General features: G+C 51.5%; 1 protein-coding gene across 1 annotated transcript in view; it reads right to left on the bottom strand.

Moving 5' to 3' along the window:
* LOC119950666 (pleckstrin homology domain-containing family G member 5-like) overlaps positions 1-19,719 on the bottom strand; it is a 98,734-nt gene that overhangs the window by 41,841 nt on the left and 37,174 nt on the right. The window contains exons 5-9 of the mRNA XM_038773288.1: positions 14,087-14,182; positions 13,739-13,789; positions 8,199-8,348; positions 6,377-6,487; positions 4,886-5,035 (exon numbers count right to left, since the gene is read on the bottom strand). Coding sequence (XP_038629216.1) covers positions 4,886-5,035; positions 6,377-6,487; positions 8,199-8,348; positions 13,739-13,789; positions 14,087-14,182 — 558 coding nt within the window. The remainder of the gene's footprint in view (positions 1-4,885; positions 5,036-6,376; positions 6,488-8,198; positions 8,349-13,738; positions 13,790-14,086; positions 14,183-19,719) is intronic.

The following is a 19,719-nucleotide window of genomic DNA, read 5'->3' as shown; positions in this document are numbered from 1 at the left end:
CAGAAGAAAAGGACATTTCGCAAAAGTTTGCCAGGCCCGGTCCAAGAACTCGAAATCGCAGGACCGACCCTCAGACTCACAGACCCGCAGATCCCGCAGTGTGGCAACGTGTCTGCCGACCCCGCCCCCTGCAGGCGCATGATTAGCCTCGTGCTGTCCGTGGGACAGCCATCTTCCAGCCCACACAGCGTGTGCGACTCACGGGGGCCGCCATCCTGGCCATCATCACCCACGCGGCCCGCCACGTGCGATCCATGGGGGCTGCCACCTTGGACGCCATCTTCCTCACCGCCCGACACGTGCGACCAATGAGGGAGGCCATCTTGAAACCGCCCCTATGTGGCTCCCGCAACCCCTCCCGCCCGTCATTCCCCCTTCACCGATCCACAGGAATGAAGCTCCAGAAGACACGCTCCCGGAGTCCACGTCTGTACCCGCACCGGCGACCTCACTACCGATGCCAGCATGGATGAGTTCGACACCCGGGCCAGCAGCAATACCAAAGCTTCAGCGGTCAGAGCGCATAATCCGTGTGCCGGACAGGCTGAACTTATGAACCCATCACCCCCGCCGGACTTCATTTTTTTTTAACGGGCTGAATGTGGTGAATGTATTACCGTAATAATCCACCATGTGTATCTGTACTACACTGTTGCCCTTGTGGGCTCCACCTATGGGCCATTGTATGGTATTACCCATAAGGTAACATGTTGGGGCCTTTGTGGGCTCCACCCCTCGCTCCTCCCCTTGAGGGGAGGTATAAAGAGCAGTTGACCTGTAGACGGCTCACAGTGTCAGATCAGTCGCAGGCAGGCACTGTTCTAGTTGATTAAAGCCACAGTTTATTTCTACTCTTGTCTCGAGTGAATTGATGGTCACATCACTCACGCCGGTGACTCTCGCAGGGGAGGTGCTGGAACACCGTAGCTCCTCGGAGACCCCCATCGGGTCCCTGCCACATCTGGTGGGCAGCGGGCAGAACAGGGCGGCACCACGCCACCTGGGACCCCCGAGCAGCAGCCGGGGCCATCCAGGCCCGGTCTCCCCAGAAGACTCCCACCGACGGGGACCCATGTCACAGGGCGGGAATCACCTCAGTGCCCAAAGATGTGCAGATCAGGTGGTTTGGCCCTGTTAAAATGGCCATGCTTAAACAAAAGGTTCTGCCAAGCTCAATCTCATGTCCATCATGTCCGCTGGCACACATTTGGTTTCACATGGCCATGGCAAAGTATAGAGAAGCCCCCTCAAGTCTGACAATGATATTGTGGTTTAGATTGTGGGTGGAACGTTACATTGTGAATTTGGATGAGTGCCTGGCTCATCTAAATGCAAAATAGGGTGAAATAATGTTGGGCGAGCGTCCCAGTATTGCCGTTCGAACGTGCAATATTGAGGCCGGTGGGGGTGGGTGTTGCCGCTCACACGAGGCGGGTCCGCACCCGACAAGAATTAAAGGGCCAGTTCAGGCCATTTTTAATCCAGTAGAACACAATTTTGGTTTGCCCGAGCGAGTCTTTGCATGTTGCTTGTTTGGACGGGAAAGAGGCCAACACGCTTTCATTAACTTCTCATCCGAGGAGCCCCTGGATCACATTCAATCTCAAAGCGGGTTTGATGCTTTGTCAGCACAGGGTTGTGCTAGATTTTCTGTTTATTTCCGGAGCGTTTCAAGCCCGCCTAGCTGCTTTTGAGAACCTCATTAACCTGAATTACAGCACAGTGCGTCCTTATTTACAAGGCATAAGTCCTTGTGTACCTCTTCAAATTGGCCTTTTTTGTGCTGGAGACCTCTTATGACTCTAATGCTAACACCAACACCTCCTTTGTCCTGTATCCATGACATCTTTGTCAATCTCTCTGCCAATGCACATGCCCATCAATGTAGATCTATCAATGTATATAGTTATCTCTGACTCCGACCAGCAGGTGGCGATAGAAATTCACCATGTGACTAGGAGTTGGTAGTGAGTAATGCTAGAGGACAGTCGCATTAGATGTATTCCAGGAGAAGTCAATTATCAGTTACCGTTTGTATTACAATTCGTCAGGTATCTTTCCACGTATTGACCTTCTTAATAAATTATCTTACTCATCAAAAACTAGATGGTTTGTGTAAAACTATACTATGGCCATAACATAGAACGTAACAACCTCCTATTCTGCCACAGGACCCCCCCCCCCCCCCCCCCCCCCCCCCCCCCCCACCCCCAACTATATAACCCACCACATTTCTAACTCCCTTCAGCTCTGAGAATGTGTCACGTGGACACAGGCCATTATATCTGTCTCTCTCTCCAGACATTGGCAGACCTGTTAATTTTATCCAGCATTTTCTGTTTTTATTTCAGAATTCCAGCACCTGCAGTGTTTAACTTTTAGTTGAGTGGACAGATATTTCCCTGAGAGAGAGAGGACAGAGAGAGAGGGCTGAGAGACACCAGTCAGTGTACAGATATCTCCCTGAGAGAGGACTGAGAGACACCAGTCAGTGTACAGATATCTCCCTGAGAGAGAGAGGGGACTGAGAGACACCAGTCAGTGTACAGATATCTCCCCAAGAGGGAGGGGGCTGAGAGACACCAGTCAGTGTACAGGTATCTCCCTGAGAGAGAGGACTGAGAGACACCAGTCAGTGTACAGATATCTCCCTGAGAGACACCAGTCAGTGTACAGATATCTCCCTGAGAGAGGGGACTGAGAGACACCAGTCAGTGTACAGGTATCTCCCTGAGAGAGAGGACTGAGAGACACCAGTCAGTGTACAGATATCTCCCTGAGAGAGGGGACTGAGAGACACCAGTCAGTGTACAGATATCTCCCTGAGAGAGAGGGGACTGAGAGACACCAGTCAGTGTACAGATATCTCCCTGAGAGAGAGAGGGTAACAGCCTCCCCGAACAGGCGGCGGAATGTGGCGACTAGCGGCTTTTCACAGTAACTTAATTTGAAGCCTACTCGTGACAATACGCGATTTTCATTTTTCATTTCAGAGAGAGAGGACTGAGAGACACCAGTCAGTGTACAGATATCACCCTGAGAGGGAGAGAGGGGGGACTGAGAGGCACCAGTCAGTGTACAGATATCACCCTGAGAGAGAGGGGACTGAGAGACACCAGTCAATGTACAGATATCTCCCTGAGAGAGAGGATTGAGAGACACCAGTCAGTGTACATATATCTCCCTGAGAGAGAGGGGGGACTGAGAGACACCAGTCAGTGTACAGATATCTCCCTGAGAGGGAGGGGACCGACAGACACCAGTCAGTGTACAGATATCTCCCTGAGAGGGAGGGGACCGACAGACAGCAGTCAGTGTAGAGATATCTCCCTGAGAGAGAGAGGGAACTGAGAGACACCATTCAGTGTACAGATATCTCCCTCAGAGAGCGGGAACTGAGAGACACCAGTCAGTGTACAGATATCTCCCTGAGAGAGAGAGGGGACTGAGGGACACCAGTCAGTGTACAGATAACCCACTGAGAGGGGGTGAGGACTGTGCAACACCAGTCAGTGTACAGATACCTCTGTGAGAGGAGGAGAGGACTGAGGAACACCAGTCAGTGTACAGATATCTCCCTGAGAGAGAGGGGACTGAGAGACACCAGTCAGTGTACTGATATCTCCCTGAGAGAGAGGGGACTGGGAGACACCAGTCAGTGTACAGATATCTCCCTGAGAGAGAGGGGACTGAGAGACACCAGTCAGCATACAGATATCTCCCTGAGAGGGAGGGGACTGGGAGACACCAGTCAGTGTACAGATATCTCCCTGAGAGAGAGAGGGGACTGAGGGTCACCAGTCTGTGTACAGATATCTCACTGACAGAGGGGGGACTGAGAGACACCAGTCAGTGTATAGATATCTCCCTGAGAGAGAGGGGACTGGGAGACACCAGTCAGTGTATAGATATCTCCCTGAGAGAGAGAGAGAGGACTGAGAGACACCAGTCAGTGTACAGATATCTCCCTGAGAGAGAGAGGGGACTGAGGGTCACCAGTCTGTGTACAGATATCTCACTGACAGAGGGGGGACTGAGAGACACCAGTCAGTGTATAGATATCTCCCTGACAGAGAGGGGACTGAGAGTCACCAGTCTGTGTACAGATATCTCACTGACAGAGGGGGGACTGAGAGACACCAGTCAGTGTACAGATATCTCCCTGAGAGCGAGAGAGGACTGTGTGACACCAGTCAGTGTGCAGATATCTCTTGTCATAATATGCACCCATGCACATCATGAGTTAAAAGCAGGCAGTGACAGACACCCAGGTGAGCCAATCAACATACAGAATAGAACACGACCAATCACCAGACAGAACACCAGAGGGGGGCTTCCAATTATAAAACACATGAGGCATCAGCACTCTGCCTCTTTCCACTGGTGACAACTGTAGTGACAGTCAGGTTGTACAAATCATTTAACACCTTCTGCACATGGATCAGAGCTAACCTGGTCTAGATAGTTAGAGGTAGTTTACTTAGAGTAGTAGAGTCAACCCACAGGCAGCTGTGCGCTTCGTTACTGAAGTTCAATAAATCGTATTGAACCAACGGCTACGTTTGGTGTATGCTTTATCGTTTATCTGCATCGTGTTGCAGTCCGTGTTACCCCAGGGTGAATAACACAACATCTCCTTGAGACAGAGAAGACTGAGAGACACCAGTCAGTATGCAGATATCTCCCTGATAGAAAGAGGCTGAGAGACACAAATCTCTGTACAGATAGTTCCCTGAGAGAGGATTGAGAGATACCAGTCAGTGTACAGGTAGTTCCCTGATAGAAAGAGGAGGCTGAGAGACACCAGTCAGTGTGCAGATATCTCCCTGAAAGGGGGGAATGTCTCGGAGTATTTGAGAAGGAGGATTAGATAGCTTCTCCTTACCGTACTGCTGATGGTTTCCCTGGTGATGGGATCCTCTGTTTTTTTCAGAATGGCCCGAAGTAGTAGTGGGTACTTAGTGAGGCGTTGGTGAGGTTTTACCAGCATATCGTTAAGCCTCATCCTGTTGCTCTGTTTGTGTGTCTCTGCCCACTGCACAAAAGCAACAATGTGTACAAAATAAATCTCAAGTTGACCCGAGAGGCGCATGTCCTTGTGGTCAGAGCAGAGTCGAAATCTACAGGCACGAGTGACTCCAATCGCCAGCCCGGGATCTGTGAGCCTAAATCCACAAGGCCCAATATCGCCTCACCGGTTTTAATGAGCCTAAACCCACAGGCCCAACACCCCGACCCGGTGTCAGTAAGCATAACTCCACAAAGCCCCGATCCCCTCCCCTGTGTCAGTGAGCCAAAATCCACAAGCCAAGGAGGCCCTAAACCCCTCTCTAGTGTCACTTAACACAAATCTTCAGAACCACAAAGCCCCGATCCCCTCCCCAGTGTCAGTGAGCCTAAATCCACAGGCCCAAGAAGCCCGATCCCCTCCCTGGTGTCAGTGAGCCTACATCCACAGGCCCAAGAAGCCCCAATCCCCTCCCTGAGGTGAGAGAGCATAAACCACAGGCTCACAAGGCCCTGATCCCTTCCTTTGGGTCAGTGAGCCTAAATCCACAGGCTTGCAAGGCCCTGATCCCTTCCCTGGTGTCAGTGAGCCTAAACCCAGAGTCCCAAGAAGCCCAATCCCCTCCCTGGTGTCAGTGAGCCTAAATCCACAGGCCCAAGAAGCCCCAAGCCCCTCCCCGATGTCAGTAAATCTAAATCCACAGGCCCAAGAAGCCTGATCCCCTCCCTGGGGCCAGTCAGCCTAAATCCATAGGCCCAACAGGCCCCGATCTGCTTCCTGGTGTCACGGTGGGCAGCATGGTAGCACAGTGGTTAGCAATGTTGCTTCACAGCGCCAGGGACCCAGGTTCAATTCCCGGCTTGGGTCTCTGTTCTCCCGTGTCTGTGTGGGTTTCCTCCGGGTGCTCCGGTTTCCTCCCACAAGTTCTGAAAGATGTGCTTATTAGGTAAATTGGGCATTCTGAATTTTCCCTCAGTGTACCCAACCAGGCGCCGGAGTGTGGCAACTAGAGGCTTTTCACAGTAACTTCATTGCAATGTTAGTGTAAGCCTACTTGTGACACTAATAAAGATTATTATTATGCGCCTAAATCCACAAGTCAGGGGGCCTATGTCCACATGCCCACGAGGCTGTGATCTTCCCCCTGGGGTGAGTGAGCCTAAATCCATAGGCTGAAGAGACCCTGATCTCTTTCCTGGGGTCATTGAGCCAAAATTCCCAGGCCCACGAGGTTCCTGTCTCCGCCCCAGGCACAGTGGTCGCTTTCAGAGTCCGAGGGAGAAGGGGAAACGGTTATCCTGGGTTAATTAATACTCCAAAGACCCAGTCAAAATGGCTGCCAATGTTGGCGTGATGGTGGCCACTTACCTTGACATACATGGCAAAAAGCTTGTTGTTCTGCTGGGTGACATGGGTGTACTGAAGACAGTGTGCCTCCGAGAGGCAGTAATGGATATACGAGTGGAATTGCTCTGGGAACTATGCAGGGAGGTGGGGGGAGAGAGAACGTTCAGACATTGTTAGCTTATTTTTGCTCCTTCCTCACTGCCCCCACACCCTGTCTTTTCCTCAACTTATCCAACTGTCCCTGCCCCATCCACATCTCTCACGCGACCCCAAAACTGCCCCTCCCCCCTCGACTGAAGTGCCCCGTCTTCCCCTACGCACTCCATGCCATCATTCCTCCTCTCCATCTTCCAAACTCCCTCCTTGACATTCCACTACTAACTCACCCAACTCCTCTGGCATTTCCAGGACCTCCTTCTCCATTCACATTCCATCCTCCTCCACTCACCCCCGTCCTCCTCCCCGCTCTCTATATGTAGGGTCTAGGGAGGTTACAGAGATATGGAGGGTTGTAGGGGCTGGACGAGGTTACAGATATAGGGAGGGTGTAGGAGCTGGAGGAGGGTACAGAGATAGGGAGGGGTGTAGGAGCTGGAGGAGGGTACAGAGATAGGGAGGGGTGTAGGAGCTGGAGGAGGGTACAGAGATAAGGGTGTAAGGGGTTGGACGATGTTCCAGAAATAGGGAGGGGTATAGGGACTGGTAGAGTTTTCAGAGAAAGGGAGGAGTGTAGGGGCTGGAGAAAGATTAAGAGATAGGGAGGGGTGTAGTGGTTGGAGGAGATGATGGAGATAGGAAGGGAATTGGGGAGGAGTTTACAGAGATAAGGAGGAGTGTAACAGCTGGGTGGGGGAGGTTATAGAGATAGGGATAGATGAAGGGGCTGGAAGAGGTTGCATAGATAGGAAGAGTTGGAGGGACTGAAGGTGGTTACAGGCATAGGGAGGGGTGTAGGGACTGGAGGAGGTTACCGGATATGGGATGGGTGTAGGGGCTGGAGGAGGTTGCAGGGATATTGAAGGGTGTAGGAGCTGGAGGAGGTTACCAGATAGGGAGCGATGTAGCTGCTGGATGCGGGAAGTTACAGTGATAGGGAGAGTTGTAGGGACTGAAGGTCGGCACAGAGGTAGGGAGCAATGTAGCTGCTGGATGCGGGAAGTTACAGTGATAGGGAGAGTTGTAGGGACTGAAGGTGGGTACAGAGGTAGGGAGGGGTGTAGCTGCTGGATGCGGGAGGTAGGGAGGGGTGTCGGGGATGTAGGTGGTTACAGAGATAGGGAGGGGACGAGGACCATGGACGAGTTTGAAAAAGGGGTTGAGAATTTTAACTACGAGGATTTGTCTGAGTTGACGGTTACACAGGAGGGTGGGTCCAGGTCGAGAGTTGAACAATTAAGTCTGGATGGATGGAGGAAGCTAAGAACTAACCTCCAATGCTGTAGGCTCTGATCCTTGTGAATAATGGATGGTAAAATTAGAATCTTCCCACAAAGAGAATCATGTGGCCAAATCTTCCCCTCTCACATTCGCCAGGACAAACACAAGAGTACCAAATTTCAGACTCTCACAATAATTTATACCACTGGAGAAAGAGGTGCTAATTTCTTCACAAGTGGACTCTGATTGGCCGAGGGATTGCCATGATACCAATGGTGAATGAATGGCTCGGCAAGCTCCCAGCTAATTCAGACTAAAAAACAAGGTTCGATCACATTGCTCTTGTTTGCAGAGTCCCACCCGATCATTTTGTATCTGCACCCAGCAATGTTTCACCTACACCCCCCCCCCCCCCCCCCGCCCTCCTATCCCCACCCAACCTTTCAACCAATGGGATGTACCTCACCGTCTGTAAGCCCTGGCAGAGGAGAATGGGGTCCAGCGGGTTCCCAGAGATCCGCGCCTTGTTCAGAACGGGCCACATCACTTCCTGCCAGACTTGCCGATGGAGTCGGATGATTTCCTGAATGTTGCTGAAGATTTGACGGGGATCGACCTGTAGGAAACACAGGTTGACATTTCAGTCCTTCTGGCCCTTAGTGGGGGTCGGGAGGACACCCAGAGAGAGAGAGAGCGTGGGGATCGTGGGCTTTGCGTGCAAAGGCGTCAGGGACGAATTGGCCTACGCCAAACTTCCGCGAGGTTGGGCCAGCGGAGAATCTCTTTTGCTAATCGCCAGGGGAGGGTATGAGTGCCCCAGCCCACCCCCCCCCACCCCCCCCCCCACCCCCCCACCCCCCCCCCCACCCCCCCCCACCCCCCCCCCCCCACACCCCCCCCCCCCCCCCCCCCCCCCACCCCCCCCACCCCCCATTGCCCACAGTGCTGTTAGGAAGGGAGCTCCAGGATTCTGACACAGCGACAGTGAAGGGGTGGCTGATATATTTCCCAGTCGGGATAGTGAGTGACTCAGAGGGGAAGTTGCAGGTGGGGGTGTTCCCATATGTCTGCTGCCCCTTGTCCTTCTAGATGGTAAAAGTCACAGGTTTAGAAGGTGCTGTTGAAGGAGCCTTGGTGACTCACTGCAGTGCGTCTCTTTGCCGGCAACACGGCTACTACAGTGCGTCAGTGGTGGAGGGAGTGAATGTTTTTGGCTAGATTGTCAATCGAGCGGGTCTGCTTTGTCCTGGATGGTGTTGAGCTTCTCGAGTGTTGTTGGAGCTGCACTCATCCAGGCAAGTGGAGAGTATCCCATCACACTCCTGACTTCAGCCTTGTAGATTGTGGAAAGAATTTGATGGGAGTCAGGAAGTGAGTTACTCTCTGCAGGGTTCTCAGCCTCTGACCTGTTGCTGTAGCCACAGTATTTATACGTCTGGTGCAAATTCAGATTCTGGCCCATGGTAACCCCCAGGATGTCGTTGGGATTGAAGATCCTGGGCGGGATTCTCTGTCGGCCGACATTGAAATTGCGAAACATGATTGGGCGAAGACCCGGTTTTTAAGCCGAAATCGTGGCAGGCACCAGGTTCACATCAAATTGCCTCAACAGCAATGTCACTGCATTCTACTCTGCGCGTACAGTAAGCGCTGTTTGCATTTCATTCACGGGCCTGACCCGATTCTCCACCTCCCCTGGGGGGGGGAATTCCCGATGGCGAGGTTCACTTGTGCTTTTGAAAATCGGGAAACAGGCGTTGTGGCTGATGAGGGAGAGAGAGAGGCACGACCATGGGCTGCCAGTCCTGACACTAGCCAGGTTGCCTGGGGTGGGGATGGGTGCTGCCAGGGCCAGGGTAACAGGGGGTACGGTCCGGGGGCCGGGGTGACCCCGCACGGGACTGGGGCGGTGTCCAGGCACGGACCACCATTGCTGCGGCCTGCAAGGCAGCCATCGTGCTGCGCCACCCACTGTGGGGACCACCTGACGTGGCCCCTGGTTCTGCAGAGTGACACTGGCCATCGGGGTGCCCCCACACCACCACCCCCGCACTCCAGACCCCACATCTCCACCCCACCATGCCTCCACCGCAGCCCCACCCCCACACCGCAAACTCTGCCATAACCCACCCCCCAACCAGCAGCCACCCAGCAAAAGGGCATCACATGGCCCACCCAAGGGCAACAGTAGCCCCTACAGGGGGGAGCTGAACGGGAGACGTGGAGTGTACTGCTGGCAAGGGCCCCGCCAGCCGATAGTATCCCAGGCTGCAGGGATGAGCGCTAGGGTTAGATGGCCCTCACAGTGCCAGGCTCAGATGGGCCAGGGGTATAGGGATGGAGGGGGACATGCAGAGGCAGATTCCGGAGTGCCAACCAGGGCCATCACGTAGCCAGTGGACCTGGTTGGGCACGGGTGGGGTTGCGCCATGGAACATGTCGGCCTTTCATCCGCTGCAGACAATGGATTTTGGAATTCAACCAGCCATGGTGGCCTTCCTCCTGGAGGATGCACTGACGCAGTACGAGCTGGAGCTGCTCGAGGAGGAGAAGGAAGCTGCAGCAGCAGAGCGTGTCCCAGAGGAACAGGATCAGCGAGTGAGGACGGAGAGCCACCCGCCCAACAGGCCAAGGAAAGGGAGGAGGAGGTGCCAGGAGGTGCCGCATGAGGATTTGCATGTCCGGCAATGCCTGTCCCAAGAGGACCTGCCCGACAGGGTATGCCGTCAACAACTCCTGATGAGCAGGGGGACAGTGCCACATATCTGTCGGATTATGGCGCACCTGGCATTGCAGGAGAATGGGGGAGGGCACCCGCTCCCGGTGGCCACCAAGGCGACGGTCGCCCTACATTTCCACGTCATGGGGTCCTTCCAGGTACCGAGTGGGGACCTGACCGGGATCTCACAGAGCTCGGTGCACAGGTGCATCCGTGCTGTCACGGAGGCCCGAAATGGCCAGGCGGATCAATGCATCCATTTCGATGTGGACCGAGCCCACCAGGATGCCCGGGCAGCGGGGTTAGCTGTCATCGTTGGGATGCCCTGGGTCCAGGAGGTGATCGATGGGATGCATGTCCCCCTACGAGAACCGGCTCATGACAGGCCAATCTTCACAAACTAAAAAGGGTTCCACTCGATGAACATACAGCTGGTATGTTGCCATGAGTTGTGAATCGTGCACCTCTGTGCCCAATATCTGGGCAGTGTGCACAACGCCTTCATCCTGGCACATTCAACAGTTTCTGGCCTCTTCGAGAATCACCCCCGACTGGGGGGTTGGCTCCTGGGCAACAGGGGTTACCCACTGCGGTCATGGCTGATGATGCCTGTCCAGAGGCCACAGACTGACGCAGAGACTTGCTACAATAATGGCCATGCCCCGAACAGGAGTGTGATCGAGCGGTGCCTCGGCCTCCTGACGATGTGGTTCAGGTGCCTGGACCACTCTGCAGGGGCCCTCCAGGGAGGGTCACCCGCATCGTGGCGGCCTGCTGCATCCACAACATCACGCAGCAGAGGGGTGATGTGCTGGAGGAGGAGGATGAATGCCAGGCCTCAACCAACGAGGAGGATATGGGGGAGGGTGAGGATGGGCAGGACATGGGTCCCAGGCAGACACGGGAGGCCGCACAACATGTGCGCCAGGGCCAATGCACAAGGGACATGCTGATCACCTCCAGGTTCACCGACTTGGGGAGAGAGGGTACTGGCCAGGGGCACAGATACCGCCAACCACCTGGCGCTGCCAGTCCTGGTGGTCGGCTGCCGTCTGGACCAGGGTCTGCAACTCACGGCCATGGAACATAGGGAGTGGAACACCTACATCAGGGACTGCACCATATCATGCTCTGAATGTGCCATCACTTTCAGGTTGTGTGCCACACTAGCCAATGACTGCGCCATCTCCCTCTGAGACTGGGCCACCTTCCTCTGTGACTGGGCCACTTCCCTCTGGGACTGGGCCACCTCCCTCTGGGACTGGGCCACGTTAATGAGCTGCAATGTTCAGGTGGCTCTGGCACATGGCTGCCTGTGATAGAGCAGCCCTGTACTGAGCCTCGGCGACTGCCGGCACAGAGTGCCACAGGCCTCCACCACAGACGTCACCCTTGCGGTGGCACATATGGTCCGCACCAGGCCCTTGCTGCAGCATCTCCTCCAACTGCCCCTGCAGGTGCTGGATGCTCGCCAACAGCCCCTCATGCCGTCCCTGGCTCTGTGATTACATCTCCACAATCGATGGGATTGTCTGTTCCAGAAGCCCGAAACCTATCTGGACGGCAGCTTGTCCCTGGGATCGGGCTATCCTCCAACCGCCCACCCCCTCGGGACTTCCTACCTCCACCTGCTGCGGTGAGGGGCTGCACATTAGAGTGAGGCTTACCGCCTTGAGAAATGGTGCCGGATTCACAGATTCCATGACTGACACTCAGGAAGCTGACAAGCTGCAGCCGTATATACCCACTTCACTCTCCACACACACCATCCCAGCCAACAAGATAGCAGCAAGACGCACGGCCGCCAAGATTCACCAATGCTGAAGTGGAGATCCTGCTGGACACCGTGGAGAGGAGATGGGCGATCCTGTTCCCCGGGCTGGGACGGACGCTGCCAGCCTCTGCCATTCGCCGTGCTGGGTGCAGGTGGCAGAGGTGGCCACGTGGCGTGGTGTACTCTGCGAGTACGCTGTTTTGGAGGGGGGGGAGCATCGCGGATGCGGCGCCGCCCCCGATTCTGTCGGAAATTTGGATTCCCCAGCCCGTCGCCGAATGCACACAAATGGGGACCAGACTGAATGGCACTTGTGGGGGTCTCCCAGGGGATCGCAGGCACCAAGCTGAATGCCCTTCAGGCAGCATGAAGCCCGATGCCACCTAGGCACCCTGGCAGTGCCATCTGGGTGCCAGCCTGGCATTGCCAAGATACCCATGTGGCACTTCCAGCTGGCGTGGGCACTGCCATGCTGCCATGGTGGCAGTGCCAAGCTGGCATTTCTTGCACGCGACTGGGCTGGTGGTGCTTTACATGTGTGTTAGCGGGTGCAATGCAGGCAGGGGGCCCTCCCATATCGTGTTTGGGCTGGGGGACGGGGATTGTTTTGGGGGCCTCAGTGATCGGGATGCCATTTAAAAATGGTGTCCCAATCTCTCGCTACAAAATGGGGCTATTTGTAGCTACAGCTGCCCTTTCCTCATTCTAGCCCCTTATTTAACATGAGTTATGTTGAATAGCCATGTGTTTCTCGGCACTAAGGCTACGCTAGTGGACTTTGTTCCCTTTTGGGAGAATTACGCCTTCAGTCTCAGGAACCTAAAATTTGTCCACCTGTTTCTAGATTCCGAGAGAATTAATCTTGGGCGAGGAACTTCAGAATCTCTGTATGCATTTCTCTGTCTCTCGGTCTCTCTCTCTCTCTCTTTCTCTCTCTTTCTTTCTCTCTCTCTCAGTCACTCTGTCTCTGCCTCTCCTCACTCTGCTCTCTCTCTCTGTCTCTTTGTCTCCCTTACTTTCTCTCTCTCTTTTTCTCTGTCTCTCTCGCTGTCTGCCTCTGTCTCTCTGACTTTGTCTCTCTGTCTCTTTCTCTCTCAATTTGTCTCTCTCTCTGTCACTCTCTATCTCTATCTCTCTCTCTCTGTCTCTCTCTCTCTCTTTTACTCCGTCTCCCTGTATGTCTTTGTCGCTCTCTCTGTCTCTCTCTGTCTCCCTCTCTCTCTGTTGTGCTCTCTTTTTCTCTGTATCTCTCTCTTCCCGTCTCTCTCTGTCTCTCTGTCCCTCTCTATTTCTCTCTCTCTTTGTCTCTCTGTCTTTTTGTCTCTCTCTCTCTCTCTCTCTCGCTCTATCTCTCTTTCTGTCTCTCGCTCTCTCTCTTTCTGTCTCTCGCTCTCTTTTTGACTCTCTCTCTCTATTTCTCTGTCTGTCTCTCGCTCTCTCTTTCTCGCTCTCTGTTGTCTCTCTCGCTCTCTCTCTCTTATCTCACAATAACATATGAGGATGATTCACTCACCTCTTGGAGAATGCCAATTGACTGAAGATTTAGAAGCCCCGAGATGAAAAGCTGTGGGGTGTGAAAAAGGGAAGAAGGAATTAGTGAACAAAATGGCCAAGACTTCCAAGGAAAGGAACATTTGTGGCTGATTCCCATGCTGCCAAATCTTCACGCTCAGTGACCAACCAGAAAACCCAAACGCTGTGCCCCCAGGCCCGTGGTCAAGGCAGGGGCTTTCTTTGCCCCTGTGTGTGGGCCTCAGTCCCTTACGGAGTGAGGTGAGGATTTACCGAGCACAGGTCCAACGTGGAGCCTGGGCCTGAATTTCCCCTGTCTGTCAGCAGGTCGACTTCAGTGAGTACTCACATTGGTGATTATCTTCAGCTTCCGGAGGTAGGTGAGCTCTGTGTGCAGTAACTCCCAAATAGCCTCCTGTTGGTGATTCTGTCTCCGGGATATTTTCTGCACACACAGAGAAGAGAAATTCAGTTCCTGGATAGTGAGGGAGAGAGAGAAAGAGACAGAAATAGAGAGAGGTTAAGAGGAACAGAGAGTGAGAGAGAGAGATATAGAGATGGAGTGAGGAAGGGAGACAGAGAGAAAGAGGGAGAGAGACACAGATAGAGAGAAGAAGAGAGAGAGAGGGAGAGAGAGACAGAGAGGAAGAGACACAGAGAGAGACAAAGAGAGAGGCAGAGAGACAGAGTGAGACAGCGAGAGAGAGAGAAAGAAAGATAGAGAGAGGCAGAGACAGAGAAACAGAGAGAAAGCGAGAGAGACAGAGTGAGGGAGACATAGAGAGGGAGACAGAAAGAGGAGAGAGAGACAGTGTGGGAGAGACTGAGAGAGGGAGAGAGAAAGAGAATGAGACAGAAGGAGGGACCGAGAGAGATAGACAGAGACAGAGAGAGGGAAGAGAAAGACAGGGAGACAGAGAGAGAGAGACAGACAGAAACAGTGAAAGAGAGACAGAGTGAGGGAGAGGCAGAGAGAGATACAGAAGGGTAAACGTAACATTAGTTTCATGCTGAACAACAGGATTTGTATGTGTGGGGGCTGGTTTGTTCCATCTGGGTTTCTATTATGCTTCGAGACGCTACGGGGTGAAGAATAAATAAAAGGCATCAGCATGTGCCTGTTGCTTAGCAAATGGAGGTTCTTCTAAGGTAAGAGACAATGACAGACAGTGCGAGAGAGAAACACAGAGAGGCAGAGAGAGAGAGAGACAGACTCGGAGATAGAGACAGACAGATAGAGGGACAGAGAGAGCAAGACCGAGAGTGCAAGAGAGAGAAACAGACAGTCACATCGACAAAGAAAAAGGGAGACAGGGAAACAGAGATGAGAGAGACAGAGACAGGCAGAGAGAGAAAGACATAGAGGGAGAGACAGAGAGAGAGACAGAGTCAGACAGAGAGAGAAGTATTCTTCCTTGTGTCTGAATAAAGCTCATAGTCTTACAGTTGAAGTAGATGCTTTATTGTGTGAGTTTGTTCTCTCTCCAGCGCTTATACTATACGTTACATCTGAGCTACCTGTCTGTGTCCTGCTCACCAGCTGCCGTTCCTGTGAAGAGTGCCTCTGACTTCCTGTCGGTCTGTATTTATACATCTCCCGTGCTCCCTCTAGTGATTGCTTCATTGTAGTGCATTTACATTGACCCCTTGTACATATACACAGATATGCAGATCACTGGGGCAGCAGGGTAGCATGGTGGTTAGCATAAATGCTTCACAGCTCCAGGGTCCCAGGTTCGATTCCCGGCTGGGTCACTGTCTGTGTGGAGTCTGCACGTCCTCCCCCTGTGTGCGTGGGTTTCCTCCGGGTGCTCCGGTTTCCTCCCACAGTCCAAAGATGTGCGGGTTAGGTGGATTGGCCATGCTAAATTGCCCGTAGTGTCGTAATAAAAGTAAGGTTAAGGGGGGGGGGGGGTTGTTGGGTTACGGGTATAGGGTGGATACGTGGGTTTGAGTAGGGTGATCATGGCTCGGCACAACATTGAGGGCCGAAGGGCCTGTTCTGTGCTGTACTGTTCTATGTTCTACTACATCCCCCTTTTTTCTTTTACATATTTTCTGTGCAGTGTTAAAGAAAATTGTACAAATAGTTAGATTAATTATGATATGTATATCTGTACAAGTGGTGATTATATTGGTTATCATACAAGGCCAATTAATATTTATGAGTACAATATTAATAAAACAAACTTATGAGTCCAACTTTATGAATTTAATCGGTTGAGTTTTTTTTCTTCTGTTGTTGACGTGGTGATGTTGATACTGTAATTTCTTTGTGAATGTCATCAGTGTTCTTGTTTTTAAGTAACCAACAAGTCATCACGAGGTGTTCAAATGGTCGAACCACTGATGTTGACTGAAGTGGACTTTTTTCTGTGCTTGTGGTATCGATTTAGTGTGTCATCTGCCCTGAAAGCTGGTATGGTTGTTTGTTCTGGAGCAAATGTGAATTTGTGAGATTCGTTGTGATGCCATGGTATGTTTTTACTCTTGTCAGTGTTTTGGACTGTGCTGTTACATTGTCCTTCATGTAAAGAGTTGTACAGGTCATTGTTTCATTGTTGTTGCTTCTGTCGTTTCTGTCGTTGTCGTTCTTGTTGTTGTTTTTGTCATGCTTGTTGTTTCTGTTTTTGTTGTTGTTCTTGTTGTTTTTGTCGTGCTTATTGTTGCTGTTGTTGTCTTTGTTTTGCTTCTTGTTGTTGTTCTTATAGTTTTTGTTGTTGTGGTTGTAGTTTTTGTTGTTGTTCTAGTTATACTTCGCAAGCCTTTCTGAAACCAAATGGCAAAGTACTCAAAATGCTTAATTCGCCGAGAAAATGACTTTTTATCCAAAATGAATGGTTGGCAAAAAGTAGTTAATTTGGATGCAAGATGCTCTGAAAAGCTCTGAAATTTATAAATTTAGAGTACCCAATTATTTTTTCCAATTAAGGGGCAATTTAGCGTGGCCAATCCACCTATCCTGCACATCTTTTGGGTTGCGGGGGAGAATGTGCAAACTCGTCGCGGACAGTGACCCAGGACCCGGATTCGAACCCTGGTCCTCAGCGCCGTAGGCAGTAATGCTAACCATTGTGCCACCATGCTGCCCCTTGTTGTGCTTCTTGTTGTTTTTCTTGTTGCTGTTGTTGTTCTTGTTTCTGTTGCGCTTCTTGTGGTTTTTGTTGTTCTTGTGCTCAGTGATGGTTCTGTGTGGATAATTTGAGTCATTCTCAAAGTTATTGGTGTCAGTGTTCTTTGTGGTTTCTTGAGGATTGTGAGAATGATTTGATGTTGCATTGATCTTGGTGACATCAGTTATTTGTGGTGAATTTGATTTCTCTCCTTTGCTTCCTTGGTGCTCCTCTTCTGGAGTCAAAATCTTCAAGGTTTCATTTTCTTGTTGGTAGTTTAGAGTAGATGAGGTTTCAATTGACGTGGTCTCACTGGACTCATGAGTAGTTTTACTTTGATTGTTGAGTGCTTCTGTACGGATGAGCTGTGATCTGTCAGTCTCGCTGTGATCTTGCACATCTTGTATGTCGATTGTGATCACTGTGTCACTATTCTCACATACAGTGGGTAGACTTACATTGTCGTCTTGTTGATCATGTGTGGTGGGTAGACTTTCATAGTCTTTTTGTTGTTCACGTGAGCTTGGTAGACTTTCATAGTCTGCTTCTAGTTGCTCAGATACGGTGGGTAGACCTTCATGGTCTTGATCATGCATGGCGTTCACCATGGAGTGTTTAATTGCTTCTATTTTGGAGTCTGTCAACGAGCTCTCTGTGGAGGCTTGCGTCGATCTCTCTGTGGAGTCTTTCATCGCTCTCTCCGTGCAGTGTTCTCTCTGTGGAGTCGATCTGTGCCCTCTCAACGGAATTGGTCAGTACTCTCTGTGTGGTGTTGTGTTCTTCTTGGGTATTTGACAGGTTGCTGTCATCCAATGTATCGACGATCTGCCATTGCATCATGGTGCTGGATTCATCTACAATGAGTAGAGTCGTGTTGAGCATTTCAGCCGTGTCGCTGATGGTGTGATTAGCATATCCGAATAAGTCAGCCTTATCTGAGTCGTATTCTTCAATAAACAAATCACCTTCTTTGGTTTCGGATTTGTCATTGTGCTCTTCACTTTGGGTGGTGCAGACTGCTTGTTCCAGGCTGCTGTGGAGGTTATTTTCAACTGCTGGTAGAAGTTTAGGCAATGTTGTGCTTTTTAAGGTTGAATTTTTTTGTTTTGTGCCTTTAAGAGTCTTGTTTGTGATTTTCGGGCATTTCCCATTTAAGTGGGCGTGGTCTGAGTCTTCTAACTTCATGATGCTTGTGACGTAAAGCGTAGGAATTGATTTTCCTTTACTATGCGCTTTTTTGTAAACTATGCATGCGCAAGAGATCCATTTTCGAACGGTGTGTGATCTACTTCTGACTGTACATGCGTGGCTTGCGCATGCGCAGAGCGATCTGCGCCCAAAACGACTTTTCCCAATTGCACATGCACAACGTTTTTTCTTGGTAAAAGGTTAATGTTATTTTTTCCTTTCGATCTGCACTTTTCAAACGCGATTTCCAGCTTTGAACCTTTCTGTTCTGAGAATGATTGTTTGAGTTCCTCATCACTCATTCCCTGTGCAATTTGGTCTCCGAGCATTGAATGTCTTCAGGCAGCATTGTACAGGGGCTGGCACGTAGGAAAGGACCCCCCCAGCCAGAGAGGCCGGCCCGCTGATCGATGGGCCCCAATCGCGGGTCAGGCCACATCGGAGGCCCCCTCGGGGGTCGGCTCCCCCCCCCCACAGGCCGCTACCCGACCCTTCAGCGCTGAGGTCCCGCCGGCTCAGAGCAGGTTAGAACGGCGCCGACGGCACTCGTTTTTTTTCTAACGGCCGCTCAGCCCATCCACGCCGGAGAATCAGCGGGCCGGCCACGGAGAGTGGCTCGCGACCGGTGCCGCGCCAACCACGCCGGCGGCAATGGGGCCAATTCTCCGCTCTGCGGAGAATCGCGTGCTGGCGTTGGGCTGGCGTGGCCCGGTCACGGGGATTCTCCGGCCCGGCCCAGGGCTGGGAGAATCCTGCCCAGAGAAACAGAGAGAGGAGAGAGACAGACAGGCAGAGAGAGAAAGACATAGAGAGAGAGAGACAGATCGAGGGACAGAGAGCAAGACAGAGAGAACAAGAGAGAGACAGATGTAGTGATCTCTGTATATTAATATACATGATCAATGTATGTAAAACCAGTACAGTAAATTCAACACTAGATGTCTCACTATCAGATGGTATAAGAAAGATTTTCCCGCTCTTTCTGAGAGAGTGTGCTTCAGGAGAATGAACAGCCAAGGCATAGAATAGCCAGAGAGATGGAAGTTATGTTATTTAATTATTACATTGTATAGTTAGTTAGTTACCTTGACTATATTTTATTTCCTTTACTCGTTGTCGGACTCACAAATATTATTTATATTACTCAATAAATTAGTTAATCTTTGCAAGAAGACTATTGTTCATTTCATCAACTCAAAAGAGTAATATACTTTCTTACTCAAGGTAATATAACATCAGGCAGAGGGACAGAGAGAAGGAGAGACAGGGACACAGAGAGAGGAGAGAGACAGAGAAAGACAGAGAGAAAGATAAAGAGAGAGACAGAGTGAGAGACAGAGGCAGAGATTGGAGAGACAAAGAGAGAAAGAGAGGGAGGGAGAGAGAGAGAGATAGAGAGAGACAGACAGAGAGAGACAGACAGAGGGAGGGAGTCAGAGAGGGCAACAGAGAGTGAAACATTGAGAGACAGACAGAGAGGCATACAAACAGACACAGAGAGAGACAGAGAGAGTGAGAGAGAGATTGAGAGAGACAGAGCAAGAGAGGGACAGACAGAGACAGAGACAGACAAACAGAAATAGAGACAGGGAGGCAGTCAGAGAGACAGAGACTGGCACACAGAGTGTCAGACAGAGAGACAGACAGTTGAGAGAGGAGATGGAGAGAGATACAGAGGGAG

Source organism: Scyliorhinus canicula, chromosome 16, assembly GCF_902713615.1.
Source record: "Scyliorhinus canicula chromosome 16, sScyCan1.1, whole genome shotgun sequence".
NCBI lineage: Eukaryota > Metazoa > Chordata > Chondrichthyes > Carcharhiniformes > Scyliorhinidae > Scyliorhinus > Scyliorhinus canicula.
The sequence above is the reverse complement of the archived record's forward strand: the minus strand, read 5'-3'. Positions and strand labels throughout refer to the sequence as shown.